At 47.4% G+C, this 23723-nt stretch overlaps 1 protein-coding gene across 1 annotated transcript; it reads left to right on the forward strand.

The window, feature by feature from the left end:
* The first annotated feature begins 563 nt into the window (after nt 1-563).
* LOC117850730 (phosphatidylinositol:ceramide inositolphosphotransferase) lies at nt 564-4030 on the forward strand. The gene is made up of 12 exons (XM_034732590.2): nt 564-1162; nt 1278-1367; nt 1659-1745; nt 1886-1954; nt 2352-2432; nt 2554-2625; nt 2736-2796; nt 2887-2989; nt 3073-3168; nt 3247-3293; nt 3376-3500; nt 3602-4030. The coding sequence occupies exons 1-12, from the start codon at nt 1127-1129 to the stop codon at nt 3674-3676; spliced, it is 942 nt and encodes a 313-aa protein (XP_034588481.1). The 5' UTR covers nt 564-1126; the 3' UTR covers nt 3677-4030.
* Nucleotides 4031-23723: the final 19693 nt, after the last annotated feature.

The following is a 23723-nucleotide window of genomic DNA, read 5'->3' on the forward strand; positions in this document are numbered from 1 at the left end:
TCACCATGAACTTTTATGGTTTAGCCCATAATCTTACTCTTAATTAGGATAAACAAGAGATGTCCACTCTATCGCAAGCATATTGATATTGTCTAATAGATAGTCTCATACATATTGTATAATTGGTTGTTTTTAAATTATCTTGTAGTAATTCTATTTACTTAATTTGTGCATGAAAAAAAGAAAGATTATAAGTTGCATGGCAACCACAACTAGCACCATTATAATAATCTCATAGTTCTAAAATTTAGGTTATAAGACGTTTGTTTCACGAAACAATAATTTTTTTCTCTCTCCTCGCTCTCGCTCTCCAGCATATGAACAAAAATACTGTGTGGCATTGTAGGAGATGACTTATATCCCTGCTTAGTTGTAGAAATGTACTCCACCCTGAGAATAATTTCCATCGGTGTGGCCACTAGAGAAATCAGAAATGAAATCTGCACGGCGAAGATTGTAATTAGAGAAATACCAAGGGGTGTGACTCGAAATTTCTCGCTTTATTTTCTGGTACCTCCTTCCCAGCACAGCACAAAGCCGCCGGCCGCCGCGTAGGAGCCGCGTCAAACTCCGCCGGCCGCGTCCAATCTGTCAATTCCAACGCCATCGTCGCGATACACTAACGCACGAACTATTCCATTGTAGAAGTCTCCCCTTCTCCTTTGGTCCGTCCCCCGGCACTGGCAGCAGCATGTCGTCTCCCATTCCACTCATTTTATCAATCGCAATTAGTTAAGGATACCAAACAATCCGAGGCAGGAGAGGAGCAAGGAGAGGGAGGAACAAGGGAATCCATATCTGGAAAGGCCATTTAGATCCCTGGCTCCAGATAGAAAAGAAAACGAGGCCTGGTTTCTTCCAGCACGGCGGATCCTCCCCACCTCCTCCCCCCCCCCCCCCCCCCCCCCCCCTTCCGCCATTTGATTTCTCTCTCTCTCTCTCTCTCCCTTCCCTTCTCTGCTGCCGGGGAGGAGGAGAGGAGAGGAAAGAGGCGAAGGGCGCACCGGGAAGGAGGAGGACCAGGAGGACCAGGAGGAGGCGCTTGCCGGCGGAGTTCTCTCGCCTCCTTCTTGGCTCCGATTCCGGGTGCCATAAAACGCGCGCCGCCGGCGGCCACCCGGCAGCCATGTCGCCCTTCTACCTTGCTCGCAGTGCTTCCAAGGTGCGTGTAGTTTGTCGGTTGGATTTCATTGTTTCCGGGCCATTCGTTGAGAGGCCTCGTCAGATTCTTGTTGAGAGGCTTGACTTGAGATTATGGGGATGGGATTGGCGTGCAGCTAGTGAGGAGGATCACCTCGGAGGTATCGGTCGAGCTCAAGATCCTCTCTGAGAAATGGCGCCTTCTTCTCGCTGGCCTCGTTTTCCAGGTACAGCCCGATTAAGTTTTATCTGTGTGGTTACTCCTTCCCAAGGGATGGTATATAGCAGGATCATTCATCTCGCCTGGCAATTGCAAATTCAGCCTCAAGAAGCAAGTGCTGTAGAATTCTGTTCTAAACGATCACTAAAGTTGCGACAGCTTCTGCATTCTCTTTTTCTTATTAATGCTTTTCTCACGGCAGACCAAATTTTGGTGGAGTACATTGATGGGTGACCAGCTGGGCGTTTGCTATTTACATCCATATGTACTAATTCTTGTTTATTTTTGGAATAAACAGTACATTCATGGTTTGGCCGCACGAGGGGTTCATTATTTGCACCGGCCTGGGCCTACCCTTCAAGATCTAGGCTTTATGATTCTTCCAGTATGTACAACACGAGCCCTTGCTTCCAATCTTGTTTGTCTACGGATTGATAGAGAACCAATGCAGAACATGTAATGGTAGAATTCAATACTGGAAATGCTTTCTTACTTGCATTTTTTTATCTGCTGAATTTCTTGTAGGAACTTGGAAAAGAAAGGGGTTACATCAGTGAGACATTATTTACATTCATCTTCCTCTCCTTTGTATTGGTACACATCTTCTTTACTGTCTTTCTTTTCCCTTTTGTGGGGGCGTGTGGCTAGTTTGATCACAAACCAGATGATTGCACATGAGGAAAATTGGCTATTTGTTTTAAGCGAACTGAAAATTCTGCGATGCATAGCAGACGGATAAATATGCGAAGCTTTATGTACAAAGTAAACATTACTCGTGCTTGTATGATTTCTGGTTGTTAACCCACTTCTTCTATTGTTCCCCATTTTCTCTATTTTTTCTTGTTCTTTTCCTGAAATTGTCAATTTTGCTCCTATCTGCAAGTTTATCCTTACTCATTTATAGCATATGTAATGTACCAATTTTTCTCGTGCCTGCAAGTTTAACCTTGCTCAATTGTAATTTGTAACAGCGTCGCTTTTGCCTTTGCAGTGGACATTTCATCCTTTCATCCTTCAGACCAAGCGCTTCTACACTGTTCTGATCTGGCGCAGGGTGCTTGCCTTCTTATGTGTAAGTGTTCCTTGGTTTGCATGTTTTCTTTTATGTGATTCTTCTGATCAGCTGATATCTGCGTTTGTATTCTACAATAAACAGGGAGTTGATTTTCTTTTTTCCTTTTTTGGTTCTTTAGGCTTCTCAATTTCTACGGATAATAACATTCTATTCCACACAGCTTCCAGGTCCCAACTATCATTGTCGCGAGGTACGTGGCTTGTTGAGGCTAGCTCATCTTGTGGTGCCAGATTTTGTTATAAGTTGGCTACTATACTTTATGTGATTATGACTGAATATTTCATTAATCGCATTCTACAGGGCTCGCCTCTGGCCAGATTACCACCACCCCAGAATGCAGCAGAGGTCCTTCTGATTAATTGTAAGAGGCAACTCCACTATGCTTCGAACTATTATGCCATCCCTTTTGTTGGTCCAAATGTATTAAGCTAGCTCTGTCATTTGACAACAGTCCCAAGGGGAGTGATATATGGCTGTGGTGACTTGATATTTTCATCCCACATGATTTTCACTCTAGTCTTTGTCATAACATACCAGAAGTATGGAAGTATAAGGTGAAGATATGTTCTTTAATTCTTTTCTTGTTTATGTCATCCCAACTGCAAAAGATATCCTAATTTTTGTTTATTCATGCCAGGTTTGTTAAGATGCTTGCGTGGTGCATAGCTATTGTTCAGAGTCTTCTTATTATATCTTCTCGCAAGCATTACAGTGTTGATGTTGTTGTAGCATGGTTAGTACATATTCTATTGCATTGTGGAAATATTACCATGCTTCTTTTTCCCTTTGTTGATGTATCTTTCCTAGACAGGTATACTGTGAATTTGGTTGTTTTCTTTGTGGATAAGAAGCTTACAGGTGAGAAATAATCCCTTTCCATTGTTGGCAATTATTTTTTCTGAATGGTTTCATTTGTTAGTAACCGTTGTTCATTCTGCAGAACTTCCCGACCGATCAGCAGGGTCTGCATCAATACTACCTGTCAGTACGAAGGACAAAGATACCAAGTTGAAAGAAGAGAGCACGAGATTGTTGAATGGTAACTCTGGGGATTCAGCTGACCGGGTATGAAATAACAAGTGTTTATCATGACATGATGGCTACATTTTTGTTATACTACCCTGCATATTCTTTGAACTAAGCAGTAGCGTTATGTTGCGGTACAGAGACCACGAACGCAAATTAATGGAAAGCACATTGAGAATGAAAGCCATGTTGATAGTGAAAGTGTGAAAACATGATGAGTGCTGATGGAGCGATTTTTGTTAGTTGAAAGACGTTCCAGAGAAGGAAGGAATATGGGATGACACGTGCTTTGGTGCCTAGCAGCTTCATGACATAGCTATGAAGGAAATAGTTTTAGACCTCACGATCCTACGCAGAACAAGTTTTGTTCGTAAAACTGTATATGTCTATATCCCAGCTGTCTCACTGTGACCCCCCTTTTCTTTTTCTGGTTTCTTTCTTTTATTTTCCGTATTAGAATTCAGATTATTTATGCAAAAGCGTATAGTTTGCACAGCATTGAGATCCTTTGCAAGTGTAATCATCTTGACAATATGAGATTGTCTTGGGTACCTACTTCTGAAAGGTCACATGGTTTGTGAGTTCACAGTTGACAGAACGGAGAAAATTCTGGAGACCGTAGTTGCTGCGTCTGATTTGTGCGTGAAGGGACCGTGACAGCAGGGGTGAATTGAGCCCTTAAGATTTGTGCGTGCAGGGACTGTGACAGCAGGGGTGAAAGCCTTTAAAAAAATAAGCTTCAAATCTATTTCAATTTCTATCTTTCAATTTCTATCTAGATGAACACTAGGTTTTTCAGTAGGTTGCTATCCAATCTATAAACTACACATGGCAATTCTAGGAAAGGTAAATACGGAATCTAGGTTTTCAGTAGGTTGCTATCCAATCTATAAACTACACATGGTAATTCTACACATGGCAATTCTAGGAAAGGTAAATACGGAATGTAAGTGCAATACAAAATACGGAAGGTTATGAGTTAGAAAAGGCAAACTCCCTTTACCGCGACACGGCAATGTTTACTGAGGTTTTCCACTAGTACTCGTTGGAGTCTCTCTCAAAGAGAATATCCGCGTAAGGACATAAACTCTCCAGTCAAAGTAACTCCGTAGGATATCCAACAGGTCTTTCCTCACGGGCAAGTGGGTCTCTATCTAGACTCTCCCGGATGAATGTTTACTGAGGTTTTCCACTAGTACTTGTTGGAGTCTCTCTTAAAGGGAATGTCCGCGTAAGGACATAAATTCCCCAGTCAAGTAACTTCGTAGGATATCCAACAGGTCTTTCCTCACAGGCAAGTGGGTCTCCATTTAGACTCTCCCGGATGCTCCTCGCCGCTCTTCACTTGGTAGAGCTTCGACTAAACGCCTAGTGCCTCTCCGCCCAATCACAAGCACCGAGGGCCACTTCACCAATGCAGTTGGAGTGTCTCGCAAGAGTTACAAGCCTTGGATTTACAACTCTTGGTGTGCGTAAGCACCGATAACAAAGAGGTGTGCTAAACTCGTCTAACTCTAGGCTAATCCTTAAAGCAATACACTAATGGGTCTAAACTAGCACTAATCAAAACCTAAGCCTTACGCTAATTGCCTTAATCTTCTCTTTAACACTTTGGTGGATAAACCACTTGTGTATGTGTGGAAATAAAGCCTATAGTTTCATGAAGCTCTAACACACTAGAAATGGCCAGGCGCAAGCCAAGAAACTAGCCGTTGCTCCAACGGTCATAAAAATATTGATCACCGACTCATACTATGACCGTTTCATAGCCATCACCGATTGATACTCTGAATATTGTGACTGTGATCACCGTATCATTTGTTGTATGCATTAAATCTTCTAAAGTCGAATTTGAGTCGATGCCGAGTTGAACTGATCACACCGATTCATCCTATGATTGCAACTATGATCAACGTGTCATCCTATGATGCGTGTTAACTTCAAACCAAGCCAATCACTGATTCATCCTATGCTCCTTTCATGGCCATCACCGTATTATCTTATGATGCGTGTTGACATCAAACCAAGCCAATCACCGTATCATCCTATGATCACCGATTGATAATCTAATATTGTGACTGTGATCACCATATCATACTGTGATACAGAACTATGAGGAATCTTCATCATTTTGCTTCATTTCTACATGTGTCTTTATTCCGGCTTCTCTTTTATAATATCCTGGGTTGCTTTAAAGTATTCTAGGGTCTTGTGCATGTCCTCTTGACCTTTGTTTGATGTGTTTGATCACCCAAGTCTATTACCTTGCATTCATATGACTAAACCTTGTATACTTACAAATATTCTTAGTCGCATGGGTTAGTGTTGACACACAATCACCAAAATCACTAATGACCTAGTTAGGACCATTTTCATTACAATCTTCCTTTGGTGATTGATGCCAACACAACTAAAACAAGCAATAGTAGGGAAATTAAATATAACTACTTGCTTGGATGCAATGCAAGAGTAAGAATCATATGCTAATTGAAATATGTGATGAACACCAATTGAAGGAAACCATACCTTGCTCTTACCAAATTGAAATCCCCTCATGTGGTCATGATGGACATAAGGCTCCCCCTTATTCCAATGCCACTTTTATCCCTTTCTTGGACCAAGTTCTTGCAATCTCTCCCAAGCTTAAAATCTACCATCTCCCCTGTACTTGAGGTTCTTCTTGCTCCCCCTAAAGGATGACTCCCCCTCCAAGGTCTATTGCTTTGGTCGCTAAAATTCTCCCCTTTGAAATCAAACACCAAAAAATGAAGATATTAAAAGCACAAGGGAGAGTTTCATATATCATGATCTTTTGGGTGTGGAAGGCAAACAAGATCATGAACATGAAACTAGCATAACATAGACTAAGCTCCTCCTAAGTGTGTGCATACATATAGTGGATGGCAAGGCATATGAACAACTAGTCAATTATGACAAGATGAGTTTAATCTATGTTATGCATCAAGATAGCTTTGAATGAATTGAAATGCATGATATCAATGTAAATAAGGATATCGAGTGAACATTTGAGCACCATTTGAAGGATAATGCTTGCATATATATCTTCGGGGATTCATTTCTTGTAACATGAGACTACACACATGATAAGCTTGCAAACAAATAAAGTTAGTCTCAAAATCACAAACCGTAAGATAGCTCCCTCCCAAATATGTGCATACAAGTACTTGAATTACTTCAGAGACATGCACTAGTCAATAACGACATTGGGAAGTTATCTTATGACTTGGATTTGTGAAGCGTCCCCACTTAAGTAGAGACTAAATATGATACAAATATCAGTCCCAGGAGGCTGATAACACATTTATTCGACAGATAATTCAGTTACCGTACAACTCCCGAGGGAGAGGGCGTGAAAGCCACGCAGCGATAATAAGTAAATAAACAACAACGGCTAGCCAAGTGACTGCCAGAAGACAGCACTCGGGACTACACGGCAGCAGCAGCATCTTGGAAAGGCCAACACCACAGGCAGTATTGGGTGCGGACACAACCTCTACTCAAAGTCCTCGGCAACGAAATCCGGATCTTCCTCTGTAGCAACGAAGCAAGGGTGAGTACGAACATACTCAACAAGTCCAAACCCATCCACGGAGGGGGATACAAGCAAGTATATGCACAGGATATATCAAGGATAGGCTAGGGTTCATTTGCGGTAAAGCTAAATTTCCAACACATGCATGGGCTCGTTTTCAAATGAGTTTTCGTAAAGCTTTTCTTTAGTAACCAAAACATTGAGTGGGGTTGATCCTATACAAAGGATCCAAGTTTTATTGCTATCGGATTCCCCGTCCGCCATAGCTCACGGCACAACTGCCGGACACTTCCAAAATCCAACACACACACACGTGACCATCCATGCCCAAGTGCTAGTTATGTGACCAAGCCGTAACTCGTCAAATGCCGTGGACACGGCTACCCTGATAGGTTTTTAACTCTGTAGAGGTTGTACACTTTTCCCACAAGGAGGGTACCGCAGCACGATCACCTTAGTGCCAGTGTGGACCCTAACAAAGCCATTACCCACCTTAGCTAAGACTGGCTAGTCCTCACGGAAGCACCCAAGGGGTTCACAGCTCATCCACGAGACCGTAACTGGGACCTAAGTCACCAAGATCTTACTCCTTTTCCATGGGCTCCCGTTGCTCACCAGCACCCCTGAAGACTAACAGTTCAGCTAGTGGGATTTATGCTAAGCCGTTGCCCATACAACGGTCGAGTGGTTGCACGATGGTTGAATTAGGCAAGATGACACATCAACTCGGTCCTTAACCATGACAAGATGGACATCTCCCGGCATTGCTCAACCACTAAGGTACGAGCACAACATCCTAGCATTTCACACAAGAAACACCCATCCATCTCATCTACACATCCCTTACCTTCGGACCCAGAGACCCATTTTCCCATTTCGCACACACACACACATTTATTCTCCAAATAAACCATTGTAATAATGACTGAAGTTGAGTAGTAATTTTCTAAGCATTCTAGCAGTAGTTATCATCTAAACAGATCAAGTCATATTTAGAGATAAACATAGGACAACAAGGAATGTTCATAACAATCAAGGGGTGGCTATGCAACCATGTCTTGCGATAAAACAATATGCATTTTATAAAACAGGCCAATAGGTTGTGTTTGAAAAATACTAGGTATTAAGTATGCATCAAAGGGTGAGATTGGACTTGCCATCTTCAAAGCCTTCCGGGAGTTCCAGCTCGTGCTGCTGGTCCTCGGGCTCGGGCTCGTGGTCAAACTCCTCCTCGGGTAATCCACGATCTACGGCACACACAAACGGACACACAAATAAATAAAAGAAAATCCATTTTTATCCGTTGAGCTCCGAACAGAAAACGCGAACGGAAAATAGGTAGAAGGAATATTTTTGAGAAATTTGGATATGGATCGGCGGAAGTATTCTGGAGGATGACGTGGTAAAATTTGGGATTAATTGGAGGAGGTTTGGCGCATGAAATGACGAGTTAAACATGGATTAGGGGCTTAAAAAGGAGATTTAGGACTGATTTGCGATAAACCAGGGACCTATTTGTAAATATTTCTGGAGGTGGAGGGGCTTATCCGCGAAAAGGGTTATGAGAGTGGTGGAAGGACCTATGTGTAATTTGGGAAAACTTGGAGGTCAAATTGGGAATATAGGTTATCTCCTTCTCCAGGAACTTGGAGAGGGAGAGGGAGATGGGGGTTGACCGGTGGTGGCTGGCTGGCCGGGCCTCGCCGGCGGCGAGCTGAGGGCCGGGGTGGCGGAGGAAAGGGAGGGGGCTCCATTTTGCCCATTACCGTGCGAACTTGAAGGTGGGGGAGGGGTGGCCGGTGGTGGTTTGGTGGCGGCGACGTTCGGGTGGAGGAGCACGGGCAGCGGCGGCGCACGGGTGGCGGTGGCGAGCTGGGGTGGTGCTGGAGTGGCAAGGGAGGCTGGGTGGGTGGCCCTTTTTATAGGCCGGCGAGGGGCGGTCGACGGTAGGGGACCGGGCGGCCGGTGGCGTGCGGCATGCAGGTGGGGGCCGGGCAGGTCGGGCCGGCGGTAGGGCTCGGGTTCCGGGGGAGGGCGTCGCGGGGGGGGGGGGGGGGGGGTGGCACGACAATGGTTGCATGCGGTGGGCGGCACCGGAGGAGAGATAGGGGGCCGGCGGCGGCGCACCGGGCGGAGGGGCCGGCGCCGGGGCGGCGGCACATGGCCCGGGGTGCGGGTCCGAGGCGGCCGACGGTGTGGCGCCAGGAGGAGGTGGGTGCTGGGGAGTAATGGCGTTGGGGCCGGCCAGGAGGAGTGGCGCCAGGAACCGGGAGGAAGAAAGGAAGAGGAGAGAGAAGCAGGAAGGAGGAAGGAGGAAGAAGAAAGAAGGAGAAGAAGAAAGGAAGAAGGAAAAAGAAAAAGAAAAGGGGAGGGAAAAAAAGAGAAAGAAAAGAGGGAGACCGGCGGCGTTCGCGGCACGTGGTCGGAGCACGCGCGCGGCGTCTGATGATGGCACGCGGCGAGAATTTCAGGTACGGATAAAATGATAGCTGTCGGCTTGGGTGCCGGGATGGCGAAATCGCCGGGAAGGTTTTGGAATTCCGGGAGCTCAGCGGTAAAAGGATTTTGTCGGGCATACACCCCAGGTCCACGAGTAGGCCTTGGACAGCCCATTAAGGGACGTACTCGGACAAGATCAGAACAAGGATGGGTGTATCCTACTCGGACTAGTCAAGTATGTTTATGGAAAACTACTCGGGCTATTACCGAGTAGGACTCTGTAATAGTACCCGACTAGGACTCAGACTTGTAACCCTACCCTTCCGTGTATATAAGGGCAGGCAGGGACCCCCCTCAAAAGGAGACACCTCGACACACAAGAACAACTCTAGTTCATCAAATACAAACCAACACACAGGACGTAGGGTATTACACGATCTAGCGGCCCGAACCTGTCTAAATCGTGTTCCTTGTGTCACCATTGATTCCTTGATTCTCGACGACCCTTACCGCATAAAAGACCACCTAGGGTATCCCCTAGGTGGGTTGCTGGTCTAAAACACCGACAGCTGGCGCGCCAGGTAGGGGAACTCGTCGAGTTTCTCAGCGCGAACTCAATGGCAAAGATCATCATCAGGCCCGTTTTCTTCATCGAAGCCGGCGCCACCTTCATTTTCGGATCCTGGCTTTGCGTCGCCGAAGGCTCGGGTTTGTTCCGGTGCCAGATCGTTGACGTTGAGGAGAAGAAACCAGAAAATCTGATCTGAAAAAAACAAGATTTCAATGTCGACGAGTTCGAGTTCGACTACGTGGTGGATTCGACTTCGCCTCGGACTACTCCAACCCTCTGCTCAGGGGTCGGGCGCACCCGACCCCAGGACTCAGGGTCGGGCGAGGCGGAGTTTCACCCCTCGGGGTCGGGCGAGGCGAAGTTTCACCCCTCGGGGTTGGGCGAGGCGGAGTTTCACCCCTCGGGGTCGGGCTAAGCGGAGCTACTCCCCCAAAGGGTCGGGCTCAGCTGACCCCAGGACTCAGGGTCGGACTCGCCTCAGACTCGTCGGTCCCAACCAGTGTCCAAGTCGGTTTCGACTTCAAAGCAGTTCCCGCACGGACTCCGCAACGCAACCTAAGTCCACCAAGGTTTCCTTACTCGAACCCGATTCAAACTCAGGCATGACGAAGACGTCGACTCCGACTCGTCCTATTCACCAGAGATACCATTATCTGGTCCAGCCCAAGGATTGGTAATAACTTCGACATCACAAGGCAGATTCGTCCACTGGCCGGGATTGCGACCACCTCTTCTCGACCGTGACTACGACTCGCGCCTCGTTGCCCATATAGACGACCTACCATATCAAGAAGGCGTTCCACTCACTTCCAACCGCGAGAAAAGTTCCACAGAGATTGCAACATCAAGCTCTGGAAGCTACTACCCGGATAGGGAGATACTTGTTATTACTCAGAATAACAACCCGGGTACTAGCCAGAACAGAACCCCCAGGCGATTAGCACAAATCGACAACATCTCCGAAGATGAGTCTAAAGCTGATGCCCCTCACAGTGAAACCTTCGAGCAGCGCAACCAAAGAAGGACGCGCAATGCTACTCGAGCCGAGTGACGATAGTTGATGGCTACAAATATTCCCATTACAAATCTTGAAAGGGCTTTCAACACAGTCCAGGCTCAGGAGCACAATACTCCACTCGCGGCTATCGCCTCAATCAACCTTTTAACAACATTGATGCCTTAGGATAAGGATAACGCAGCCACAGCTCAACTCGTATAGCGCGGCAACGGACTGATTGCACAACTCGCGGAGCAAGCTTACAAGCTACTCGACAAAGAATCACCAATCCCGTCTGTTCCTCGTATCACATGTCATCAAGAAGGTAGCAGGGGAGCTGCAGACAAAAACACCACCCCATGAAACAATAATGCAGTCAACCAACCTTGGCAACACAGCCAAGGTCCAAGCAAGCATAAGGCCCCTACTCGACATAAGGATGTTGGTGAGGTCAGCTGCACCAACTTGGTTAAAAACATCCGCCCTACTCGGAAGAACCACGAAATGTCCAACTTCAGTGATTTGCGAGAAATTCTCAACAGTCGGCACGAACGGGAAGTCGACAACTACAACCATTTTCCTGCTTTCACAAACCGGGTAATGAAAACAAAATTACCCGATAAGTTCAAGCCAACCGGAATCACCAAGTATGATGCAAGCAAGACCCAATTCAATGGCTACGATGTTACTCGCTAGCTGTCCAAGCAGCCGGGGGCAATAACGACACCAAAGTGATCCATTTCCCCATATGCATGGAACCCGCACCACTGACCTGGCTTGAGTCACTCAAACCCAAGTCCATTGACTCTTGGGCAGACTTGACAAAGGCTTTCACCAACAACTTCACCGGCTCCATGGCTAGACCAGGCAACAAGATCGACTTAAGTCAAATTAAGCAAAAAGAAGGTGAGACCCTACGCGACTATCTGCGACGGTTCTTCGAAAAGAAGGTTACCATAGTTGACATCTCCAAAATAGACGTCATTGAGTGCTTCCAGAATGAACTCTATGATCGACGAACATACCAAGACTTCGGTCGCCGATGACCAGCTGATGTCAAAGAACTCAAAGTCATGGTGCAATAGTGGGCGGATGAAGAAGACAAAGAGCGAGAACGGTTCGGCTCCCACCGTAACCGCGAACGCAACAACAACCACAACAATGACCCAGATAGAACTCGGCATAACGATGCTCGGAACACCTATTCGAGTAACCACAATCGCAAAAGGAAGCCCGACAACACTATTGCCGCCATGACCAACTCTGGGAAAAAGGGACACCGCAGAACGATGAAGGGCCAACCTTCACTGAGCTACTCAAAAAGCAGTGCCCATGGCATCCGACTAGCAAGCACTCGGCGATAGACTGCTACAGCAGGCGCCGAGTCATGCAAGACTTACCCGCACCACCACCCCCTGAAGAGTACACCAAGAATAGGGATAAGGGTAACAATAAAGCCCGCAACGACGAAGATGAAGAAGGCGACTTCCAGACAGCTTCAAAAACCGTCAACGTCATTTTCGGCGGTATCCCAAGCACCGCATCCAAGCGAGCTAACAAACTCGTACTCAGGGAGATCATGGCCATCGAACCAACGAACCCTACACTGTTAAAATGGTCAGAAGTTCCAATTTCTTTCAGCAGAAAAGATCAATGGACAAAATTTTCAGAACTAGGTCGTTTCCCACTAGTCCTGGATCTAGTTGTGGCAGGATCAAAGTTAACCAAAGTACTCATCGACGGCGGAAGCGACCTCAACGTTATCTTCGCCAAGACATTAAGGAAGATGTGCCTCGACGTTACTGAAATGCTTACCCCAACGGATTCACCTTTCTACGGCATCGTGCCTGGAAACACGGCTATACCACTAGGAAAAGTTATCCTTCCAGTCACCTTCGGCACTAAAGAACATTACAGTACCAAGTACATCAGATTCGAAGTCGTAAATTTTGAGACATCTTACCATGCTATACTCGGATGGCCAACACTCGCCAAGTTCATGGCCATACCACATTATGTCTACCTGGTACTCAAAATGCCAGGCCCCAAGGGGGAGCTCATGCTACGATGAGATCTACGACGATCCTACGAATGTGACACTAAAGCCATGGAAATTGCTGCGACTACTCAAGCACCCAGTCTCACACAACAAGTCTTCACAGCTTCAAAGAAGCTCAATCCAACCGAACTAGAGATCCCGAAAAACAAGTCGGGGTCCACAAAGGTGAAACCCGCCAGTGAGCAAGACTTCAAATCAGTTGACCTCCAGACAGGTGATCCTTCCAAAACAGCCCTGATCGGAATAGGGCTAGATCCTAAATAGGAATTCGCGCTCGTCAGCTTCCTTCGGGCTAACCATGATATCTTCGCTTGGAAACCGGCTGACATGCCAGGTGTGCCCAAGGAACTGATTGAGCATTCTCTCAATGTTGATCCCAAAGCTACTCCAAAACAGCAACGACTACGCCGGTTCGCTTAGGACAGACAAGAAGCAATCAAAAAAGAGTTAGCCAAGCTACTCGCGACAGGGTTCATCAAAGAAGTCTTTCATCCTGACTGGCTCGCCAATCCTGTGCTTGTTCGTAAGAAAAACAACGAATGGAGAATGTGTGTTGACTACACCGACCTCAACAAACACTGCCCAAAAGACTCTTTCGGGCTACCCAGGATCGATCAGGTGGTTGACTCCACCTCTGGGTGCGTTTTGCTATGCTTTCTTGACTGCTACTCCGGCTATCACCAGATAAGCCTCAAAGAAGAAGATCAAGCCAAAACAGTGTTCATCACGCCCTTCGGAGCTTTCTGCTACAAAACAATGTCCTTCGGACTAAAAAATGCAGGAGCAACTTATCAAAGGGCCATACAGATGTGCTTCAAAAGGCAACTTCACCGCAATGTTGAAGCTTATGTCGACGACGTCGTCGTCAAAACAAGAAATCGGGAGGAACTCATTGCTGACTTGGAGGAAACTTTCTCTAGTCTCCGCGCTTTCCGATGGAAACTCAATCCTACTAAGTGCGTCTTTGGAGTACCTTCCGGTAAGCTACTCGGGTTCATCATTAGCCATCGCGGCATTGAGGCCAACCCGAAAAAAATTATCTGCCATCACAAACATGCAGGCACCAGCCAGCATTAAGGATGTGCAGAAACTCACAGGCTGTATGGCCGCTCTCAACCGGTTCATCTCGAGACTTGGAGAACGGGGACTACCCTTCTTCAAGCTTCTCAAACGCCAGGACAAGTTCAAATGGACGGAAGAGGCAGATGAGGCACTAACACAACTCAAAGACTTTTTGTCAAAGCCTCCTGTACTCACCGCTCCTTCTTCGAACGAAGACTTTCTCCTATACATCTCAGCTACTACTCATGTTGTCAGCACGGCAATAGTAGTCGAACGGTCTAAACCGGGCCATGCTTACAAGGTCCAACGACCTGTCTACTTCGTCAGCGAAGTACTCTCGGACTCCAAAACTCGGTATTCACCGATACAAAAGCTCTTATACGCTATTTTGCTCACCTCCCGGAAGCTGCGCCATTACTTCCAAGAGCACAACATCACAATCATCTCTGACTTCCCGTTCGGCGAAATTCTCTACAACAGAGATGCCACGGGTAGAATCTCCAAATGGGCAGTTGAACTCGGAGCTCTCACGTTGAACTTCAAGCCAAGGACAGCCATCAAGTCCCAGGCTTTGGTCGACTTCATAGCTGAATGGACTGAAAATCAAGTTCCAACACCAGTCGAAGGACCAGAACATTGGGTAATGTACTTCGATGGATCCCTCAAACTTGAAGGAGCCGGCGCAGGCGTATTACTCATCTCCCCCAGGGGAGACCAGCTCAAGTACGTGCTGCAAATATTCTGGGAAGCATCCAATAACGAAGCCGAGTACGAAGCACTGCTACACGGCCTTCGCCTCACAATCTCCCTCGGCATCAAATGACTACTAGTGTACGGCGACTCTCTAGTCGTTATAAACCAGGTCAATGATGAGTGGGACCGGAACAAGGACAACATGGACGCTTATTGCAAAGAAGTCCGCAAATTGGAAACCAAATTATCTGGCTTGGTATTTCATCACATCGTCCACGACAACAATGTTGCCGCCGACGTATTATCCAAAATGGGCTCCACTCGCGCAGAAGTTCCAGCAGGAATCTTTGTACACGAACTGCGCAAGTCGTCCATATCCGACGAAGTCACACCGCCAGCAATCCCGACTGCTGACGTCTCTCGTGAAATCATGATGCTAGAAATCGACTGGAGGACACCCTTCATTGACTACATCAAAGATCACCAGCTACCATCTGACAAAAATAAAGCTGAGCAAACCTCCCGGCGAGTAAAAAATTACATTCTATTTGGAGACAAGCTCTACAGGAAAGGTGCATCGTCTGGAGTACTCATGAAGTGCGTCACTAGAGAAGATGGCCAAGAAATCCTAGAACAGATTCACAGAGGAATCTGTGGCAACCACGCCTCTTCGAGGACACTAGTTGGCAAGGCTTTCAGAGTAGGCTTCTACTGGCCAATGGCTCTGGCTGACGCCAAACGACTAGTTTAGAAATGCAAAGGTGTCAATTCTTCGCAAAACAGCAACGTGTACCGGCCTACAAGCTAGTCACAATACCTCCAACATGGTCGTTTGCCTGTTGGGGGCTCGACATGATAGGTCTGTTACCAACTGCACCAGGAGGATTCAACAGAGTACTCGTGGCAATCGACAAATTCACCAAATGGATCGAGGTCAAACCGGTCACTTGCCCCAAGGCAGACTAGGTCCTCGACTTCTTGGATGAAATCGTACACTGCTACGGTTTTCCCAACAGGATTATCACAGACCTAGGGTCAAACTTCAATAATCATGACTTTTGGGAATATTGCAAGAACAGCAGCATCGGCGTCCGCTATGTCTCGGTCGCTCACCTGTGAGCCAATGGACAAGTCGAGCGTGCTAATGGCATGATACTCGACGCCCTGAAGAAAAGACTACATGACGTTGGCAACACCAGAGGTGGCAAATGGCTAAAAGAGTTACCAAATGCTTTGTGGGGCCTCCGTACCCAACCGTGCAAGACTACGGGGCTATCACCCTATTTCTTGGTATATGGCTCGGAAGCCATACTACCCGCTGACATCATGTGGCAATCACCATCCGTTGAACAATACGATGAAGAACTAGCAACAGAAACATGGCGAACAGATATAGACAGTCTAGAAGAAACAAGATGCGCAGCACTAGTGCAATCTGCCAGATACCGTGATAGTTTAAGGTGTTACCACGACCGCAACGTCAAGGAAAGATCTTTCAACTCGGGCGATATGGTCCTTAAGCGTATCCAAGGCACGTCAGGATTGCATAAACTCAATTCACCATGGGAAGGTCCTTACATCGTATCAAAGGTTACGGGACCTGGATCTTACAGACTCCAAGAGCTTTCAGGAGAACAAGTACCGAACTCTTGGAATATAGAACATCTTTGTCACTATTACCCATAGCAGTATCCGAGTAACTGTTTCTAGGCAATATCTCATGATGACTACTTGGGCCAACTGCCCGACTACCGACTTCAAGATGTCTCAGCTTCGACAAGAGTTTTCAGCTCAACAAGGATCATTGCCCTGGTATAAAATATCCGTATCAATATTTCTTTATTGAAACAAGGATACATCAGGTTACATACGAGTACAAGTACTCGGAATACACGAAGACTACAAGCAACTACCTACTGGCGGGGTGCATTTAAGCCTCAGGCTTTTACTATATCACAAGGCCACTAAGGTCTGCCGACCAAAAGGGGAAGGGCCCACACGCAAGGAAGCTGCGCAAAACGCAATATCCATGTCCTCTACCCAAGGCAACGCCAGGAACTCCAGCAGTGCCACCGCCTTGACAGCGGCAACGATGAACCCGGCATGACGCGCCTAGAGGGAACCAAGGCTGCTCTTTTGCTAGCCTTGCAGAGCCAATCGACTCTATGGCCGCACCTCCACCTCTCAGAGAGCGGGATAAAGACCATGGCGCTCATCACCCATCACTCGCGAGTTCCAGCGCGTACTCCACTAGATCACGAGCTGCAAGATGAGGCATGCGATGAAGCCTCCTACGAGGATTCTTCTAGCATCGTGGCTATCTCTATGAGCGCAGGAGTCTGTAGAGGGAAGGTGGCCTCAATATACGAGGAATCTTCTAGCACCGGTGCACTTTCTGATGGCTCTCTACACTCAAACAGAAGCAACCGAAGGCAATCCATCGCTACTAAGGAACTTGGTTTGGTTCGCTCTCCAACTGGCTCTATTTATAGCCGAAAGCCACAACTACCACCTGCCCAAGAGTTACTATGCACCCGCGATCAATGAGTCTGACAACTCCTGACTCTGCCCACGTGACGGTACTTATGCCACAAAAGACAAAAGAGTATAGTACACCCGTGTCCCTCAAAAGACGAGTACTCGACAGCATTACGACTACTCGACACTCGGGACTACTACAAGCCAAGCGTGGCCTACGCTCTCACCATTATCTCGGGGGCTTGGACTACTCCGACCCCCTGCTCAGGGGTCGGGCACATCCAACCCCAGGACTCAGGGTCGGGCGACACGAAGCTCCTCCCCTAGAGGGTCAGGCCCAGCCGACTCCAGCACTTTGGGTCGGACAAAATGGAGTGAAGCTACTCTTCGCAAGACAGCAAACTTCAAGCAACAAGTCCAATATCCATTTATCAAAAAGTATCGTTTAAAATACTCGACACAAATACAAGTGTACATACAAAGCTCAAGGCTCTTCTAAAGAGACAAACTCTGACATCTTTGATGCAATAGGCTCCGCCTCCTCAAGGTACTACGCATATGCTTCTTCTGTGCAGTTGCGAGCCACGCCATCACCAGCTGCCGCCAAGTCTGCCCAGAACTGCAAGGACCTGTTTGCAAATAGTTTTGCAGAGTCCCGCCACTCTACTCGGGGCAGCCTTCAATCGCTCGACTAGTGATTGCGGCCCTATGCCTTCTTCCACGGGGGCTATGGTGTTCACCAAGTCTTCAGCTGCTACAGACAGCTCTTGGAGTCCGCCCCGAAGTCTTCCCATGGTCTGGGCATGATCTCTGCATGCCACCATGGCCATGGCAAGCATCACGCCATTTTGCATCTTTCGGTCCCACTGATGTTTGCAAGTAGCCTGTGCTTCCGTTAGCGCAGCCCGAAGACATTCGGCTTCATCCGCCACTCGGTCGTGCGCGTTTCTCCAGTCGAGAACTTGGCTCCTTGCTGCCGCCTCTTGCTTTTTGAGCTCTACAAGACAAAAAACTCAACCATAGCCAACTACAGTTGGACACACCCAGAGTAGGTGAAATGCTTACCTTGATACTTCTTATTCAGCGACTTGTAGCGGCTCTCCAGTTTTTGCTGCAGGACCGCATGATCCGTACGCTCCACAACAAAAGATTTCGCTCCAACTTCATGAATCCTCAGAGCTTCTGTCAGTCGGGCACATTCCTGCTCCAGTTGATGACTTTGTTCCTAAAAAGGTCCGAGTATGGAATGGTGAGTTTAAAGCCTCACAACTACTCGGTTCATGCGACAACTCAACAAGGAAATCTACCTGGAAGCTCGGAAAAACATCGATGGCCCTCTGGAACTCCAAGTCAGAGGGCAGGCTAAGTACTGGTCTTTGGGTACTCTCCGCAAGATGAGGAATCATACCCAGAGTGGCACCTACAACATTTATCATGTTAGCTACCTGCTATGACTACAATAAAAAGACTACAGAGACATACCTGGAGTAGTCGCTTGTTTGGCTTTTTCAACACCCACTACGGCCAGCGATCCACCAGTAGATGTTGATAAGGCAGCACTTCCTGAGCCCGATGCAGCGGCGGGAACCTCCATCGAACGAATGACGTCTTGAAGCATCGACATAGTAGCTCCAAGACGACCGGCGTCAACCTCGGGTACCTCTTCAACAGTTAAGTCCTCCAAAGGAACAGATATTATAGTCGAGGGATCCGGCCCTACCCCTGTTTCTACAGGGATAGTTTCCTCTGCATCTCTGCACCAAAATGCATCACTACGTGATTTCAAGCCAACTCAAAGTCATTCAAACAAACAAGAAAGCTCACCGGGTTGAACGTGGCGGCAATCGCACACGTTTCTTCTTGGCGACAGGCGGTCGAGTACTGGGCGCCGTAGGAGCAGCCGCCGGCATCGTTTTCTCGCCAAGACCTGTAAAGCAAAGGTCAAGACTACAAATCCACTCGGATCAATGAATCCAGCCGGGGCAGAACACTTACCACTGGCGATCACGCTGGATAGTAAAGAACCAGTAGCGAGTACTGGCGACGCTTCCTTTACAACACCCACTGATTTAGCAGGTAACCCCAGGACCGCCTGATCAGCAACGGGCGGCATGGCAGCCGATGGAGTCGGCGCGGATAGCTCGGGGGCTACTCCAGTTTCTGTTAATGGCACCTTGTTCGGCACCATGTCTACAGATACATTACCGACTTCTGGGTCGGTCATGACCATTTCTTCAGAAACAGCCTCATCATCACCAAGCGTCTTATCTACATCCTTTACAAACAAGACAAAATTCGTCGCATCAATAGCAAGTTCAAATTCATCAGCTACAGGTACGTTCACGACTACATACCTTGGTACCCCGAGACTTCTCAGGGGTTGAAGCAGACTTAGCCGCAAACATCTTGCGGACTACTCTGCATCTCTTGACAGGAGGAGAAGGCTCGTCCCCCGACTCCTCAGCAACAGCTTCTGACTCTTCTTCCGACTGCGCCAAGTAGCCGGCAAGAACTCGAGACTACAAACAACAAGTCGGTATCAACGACAAATATCACATAAGTCAAAAGAGAACAACTCAGGTGCAAAAGATGTACCACTTCTGGCTCATACCAGGCGTCATACTGACGCAGAGCCGCAGGGATTACTGGTACTCCCTGGTAGTTCCTGAAAAACTTGGCCAGCAGCACCTCTACATCATCATCGGATATATCCTCATCGGACATATGCGATGGATCTTTAAGACCTGTGTACTCACTTTCCGAGTGAGCACGTTTTTGAAGCGCCTGAACTCTTCTCTTCAGAAAGCTGGCCGCCACATTAATCCCAGTTAGCCCGACTGCCTTCAACTCGGTGATTTACTGCATCAGGTGATCCAGCACGGGAGTATCTTCAGGTTCGCTCACCCAGTATTCTGCATGCTTGGGCGCGTGACCAGTCACCACAAGCAAGCAAGGTTCATGGTTCCCGATGTAGAACCACCTTTTTTTCCACTCCCCATGGGAGTCAGTCAGATTATACTCAATATATGCGCCCGAGTTCCTGAGGTGGAACCCGGCGCCTCCAAAGACTTCTGTCCTATGGACACTAGGCTGCGGCTTACAGCGAAACAGTTTCCTAAACAACTCGAGGCTTGGACGAACTCCCAAATAAACTTCGCAGAGGTGTACGAAAATGGACATATGCAGTACACCATTGGGGTTCAAATGAACAAGTTGAAGCTTATAGTACTCGAGGATACCTCTGAAGAAGTCGGAGGTGGGCACTGCCAACTCCCTTTCCACAAAGTGTGCGAGCATCACTGTCTCGCCTGGATGTTCCTCAAATTGCCACGCATTTGGAAAAGTTGGGCGCCACTCGAGTATTTCATTTGTCTGCAGAAGCTTGGCATCGACTAGCACTTGCACGGCCTCCTTCTTCATCACCGAATGCTGCCACGTCACTCCAGGCGGCGGCGGCGCAGTCTGATTCATCGGCCCCACCTTCGGCGCCGGTAGCACCAGTTCCTTCCCCTTCTTGGACTTCACCTTGCCCGCCGCCGGAGCCTTGCCATGGATCTTCTCGGGTTTCTTGCCCATCTTCTTGGTGCGCATCCGCCGATTTCAACCTCAGCAAAAGGCACTCACTCTCTGATCTCTCTCAAGGGGGAGCAATAGCGGCGGTGGTACTTGGCAATTGCGATGGCGCAAGCGTGGAGCAAAGGTATGGGAGGAAGAAAAACAGATCTGATTACTGCAGGGGGTAAACCTAACCGAAAGGGGGCACCTCCGGTTTTATCTCCGCCACCTCCGGTTTCCATGCGTCAGTTGCGCAACGGACAGATTAATTGCAGATTAATTGCCTTTAACACTCAACGGCTACTCTTTTCAATGGACTGCTGACCACTTCAACGACAGAGATCGCCCAAGTGCTCGGGGGCTGTGGGTACCGTACCCGTTGGTTAGTTTTTTCTTTTTTTCAAGATCTCCAAGGGTAAAATGGACAAAAGCTGGTTTGACCCTAAGCCTGACTCTTCGACTCAACCTAAGGCTCGGGGGCTACTCTATATGGAGTGCCATTGACATCGCACTACCATATAAAATTACTCAGGACAGAAACAACTCGAAGGAGCAAAAAGAGTACCTTCCAGCCACGCAACAGTACTCGAGCACTTCAGTCTGCAACCTCTACGACTAGCTACTCGAATAGTGCCCGCAGTGCCCAAGACTGTGGCACACGACTACAAAGTACTCGGGGGCTTGTCGGGCATACACCCCAGGTCCACGAGTAGGCCTTGGACGGCCCATCAAGGGACGTACTCGGACAAGATCAGAACAAGGATGGGCGTATCCTACTCGGACGAGTCAAGTATGTTTATGGAAAACTACTCGGGCCATTACCGAGTAGGACTCTGTAATATTACTTGACTAGGACTCAGACTTGTAACCCTGCCCTCCCATGTATATAAGGGCAGGCAGGGACCCCCCTCAAAAGGAGACACCTCGACACCCAAGAACAACTCCGGTTCATCAAATACAAACCAACACACAGGACATAGGGTATTACGCGATCTAGTGATCCGAACCTGTCTAAATCGTGTTCCTTGTGTCACCATTGATTCCATGATTCTCGACGACCCTTACCGCATAAAAGACCACCTAGGGTACCCCCTAGGCGGGTTGCTGGTCTAAAACACTGATAGATTTTGAAAACAATTTTTAACGGGTGATTTTAGTTGGTGATTTCTGCGGATGTTACAAACCTACCCCACTTAAATTGAATCTCGTGCTCGAGATTCGACTGAGTCTTGAAAAGGTTGGGAAATTCCTTCTTTAACGCGTCTTCACGTTCCCACGTGGCCTCTTCTTCGCCGTGCCTACTCCATTGTACTCTGCAAATCCGGACTGCGGTATTTCTTGTCCTTCTGGTGACGGTGTCCAGAATTTTGATGGGCACTTCTTGATACCGAAGGTCCTTTTGCAAATCTATTGTTTCCACCTTTACTTGTTCCTCCGGTACTCTCACACACTTTCTCAGCTGGGAGACATGAAATACTGGGTATATATCCGACATTTCCTACCATACGATAGATTACTCTAGGCAATGTAATGGAAATAAATATGCTCATGCAAATTTTAGACAAGTATAGGAACTAGATACTAATTGAAAGTGCATGAAAGGACATCTAGTTACCTAGTTACCTTCGGAGGATTTGGGTATTGGATTCATCAATGATTTTTCAACTTGCTTCAAATCTTGATTAACTTGGCTCTTGCTTGAAATGCTCCTCTCTTATGGCCAACTCTCCAAATCCTCCCGAGTTGCGCGGACACTAAGTCGCCTTCGGAACCCAAACCTTCTTGGAGCCCTTCATGGTAGTGCTGATTTCCTTAGGCACCCAAATAGGTAGGTTCCACCCCTTGCCTTGCTTGTTGATTAAGTGAGCCACCACCTTGTCATCTTTCTTCTTAAGAGGTAGGATGTGCTTTTCTTCTTGTGAACCTTCAAATAAGGCTTGGTGTTGGAGTTGACTTTATTATTTTTCTTGTCTTCCCTCATCTTCTTTTTCTTGCACTCATAGGACTTGTGGCCTTCTTTTGATGCATGAGTAGTAGTAAGTCATGGTTGCACCCTTCTCAACCTTCTTCACCATCTCACGTCAGATATCTTGAGGAAGTTATTTCTTACTCTCATTTGCCTTTTCCTTACCCTTGAGCCTTGTCAAGTCCTTCATAAGCCTTTCCACTTCTTGCTTGAGCTCATTATTTTCTTGAGCAATGAGATCATCGCATGTTTCTACAACAACATTCTCACAAGTCATTACAAGATGATATGCAAGATTTATCAATTAAATCAATACAAGATGTAAAGGCATCCTTTTTGGGTTTATAATGAAAAGGTATGGATGCCTTGTTAGAGGTAGTTTTAGCTTGTTCAAGTACCTTAATTTTCTTAGTTAACTCATCATTTTGGTCAATGTCGGTGCTTTAGACCGAAAACCCGCCTAGGGGGTACCCTAGGTGGTCTTTTGTGAGGTAAGGATCCTCGAGAATCAAGGAATCAATGCTGACGCAAGGAACACGATTTAGATAGGTTCGGGTCGCTAGATCGCGTAATACCCTACGTCCTGTGTGTTGGTTTGTATTGATCTTGGATGAATTGGAGTTGTTCTTGTTTGAGGGGGGGGGTCCCTGCCCGCCCTTATATACTCGGGAGGGCAGGGTTACAAGTCTGAGTCCTAGTTGAGTACTATTACAGAGTTCTACTCGGTATGGCCCGAGTAGTTTTCCATACACATACTTGACTAGTCTGAGTGGGATATGTCTATCCCTTGTCCTGATCGTATCCGAGTACGCCCCTTAGTGGGCCGTCCAAGGTCTACTCGTGGGCCTTGGGTGCATGCCCGTCAAGCCCCCGAGTACTTTGTAGTCGT

Source organism: Setaria viridis, chromosome 3 (assembly GCF_005286985.2).
Source record: "Setaria viridis chromosome 3, Setaria_viridis_v4.0, whole genome shotgun sequence".
NCBI classification, from domain to species: Eukaryota; Viridiplantae; Streptophyta; class Magnoliopsida; order Poales; family Poaceae; genus Setaria; species Setaria viridis.

Excerpts from the sequence above, each read along its gene's own strand:
- LOC117850730 (XM_034732590.2), top strand. The coding sequence starts at position 1,127 with ATGTCGCCCTTCTACCTTGCTCGCAGTGCTTCCAAG. Across the intron at positions 1,163-1,277 it reads TTGCTCGCAGTGCTTCCAAG|CTAGTGAGGAGGATCACCTC; the intron begins GTGCGTGTAGTT and ends ATTGGCGTGCAG. Across the intron at positions 2,990-3,072 it reads CAGAAGTATGGAAGTATAAG|GTTTGTTAAGATGCTTGCGT; the intron begins GTGAAGATATGT and ends TATTCATGCCAG.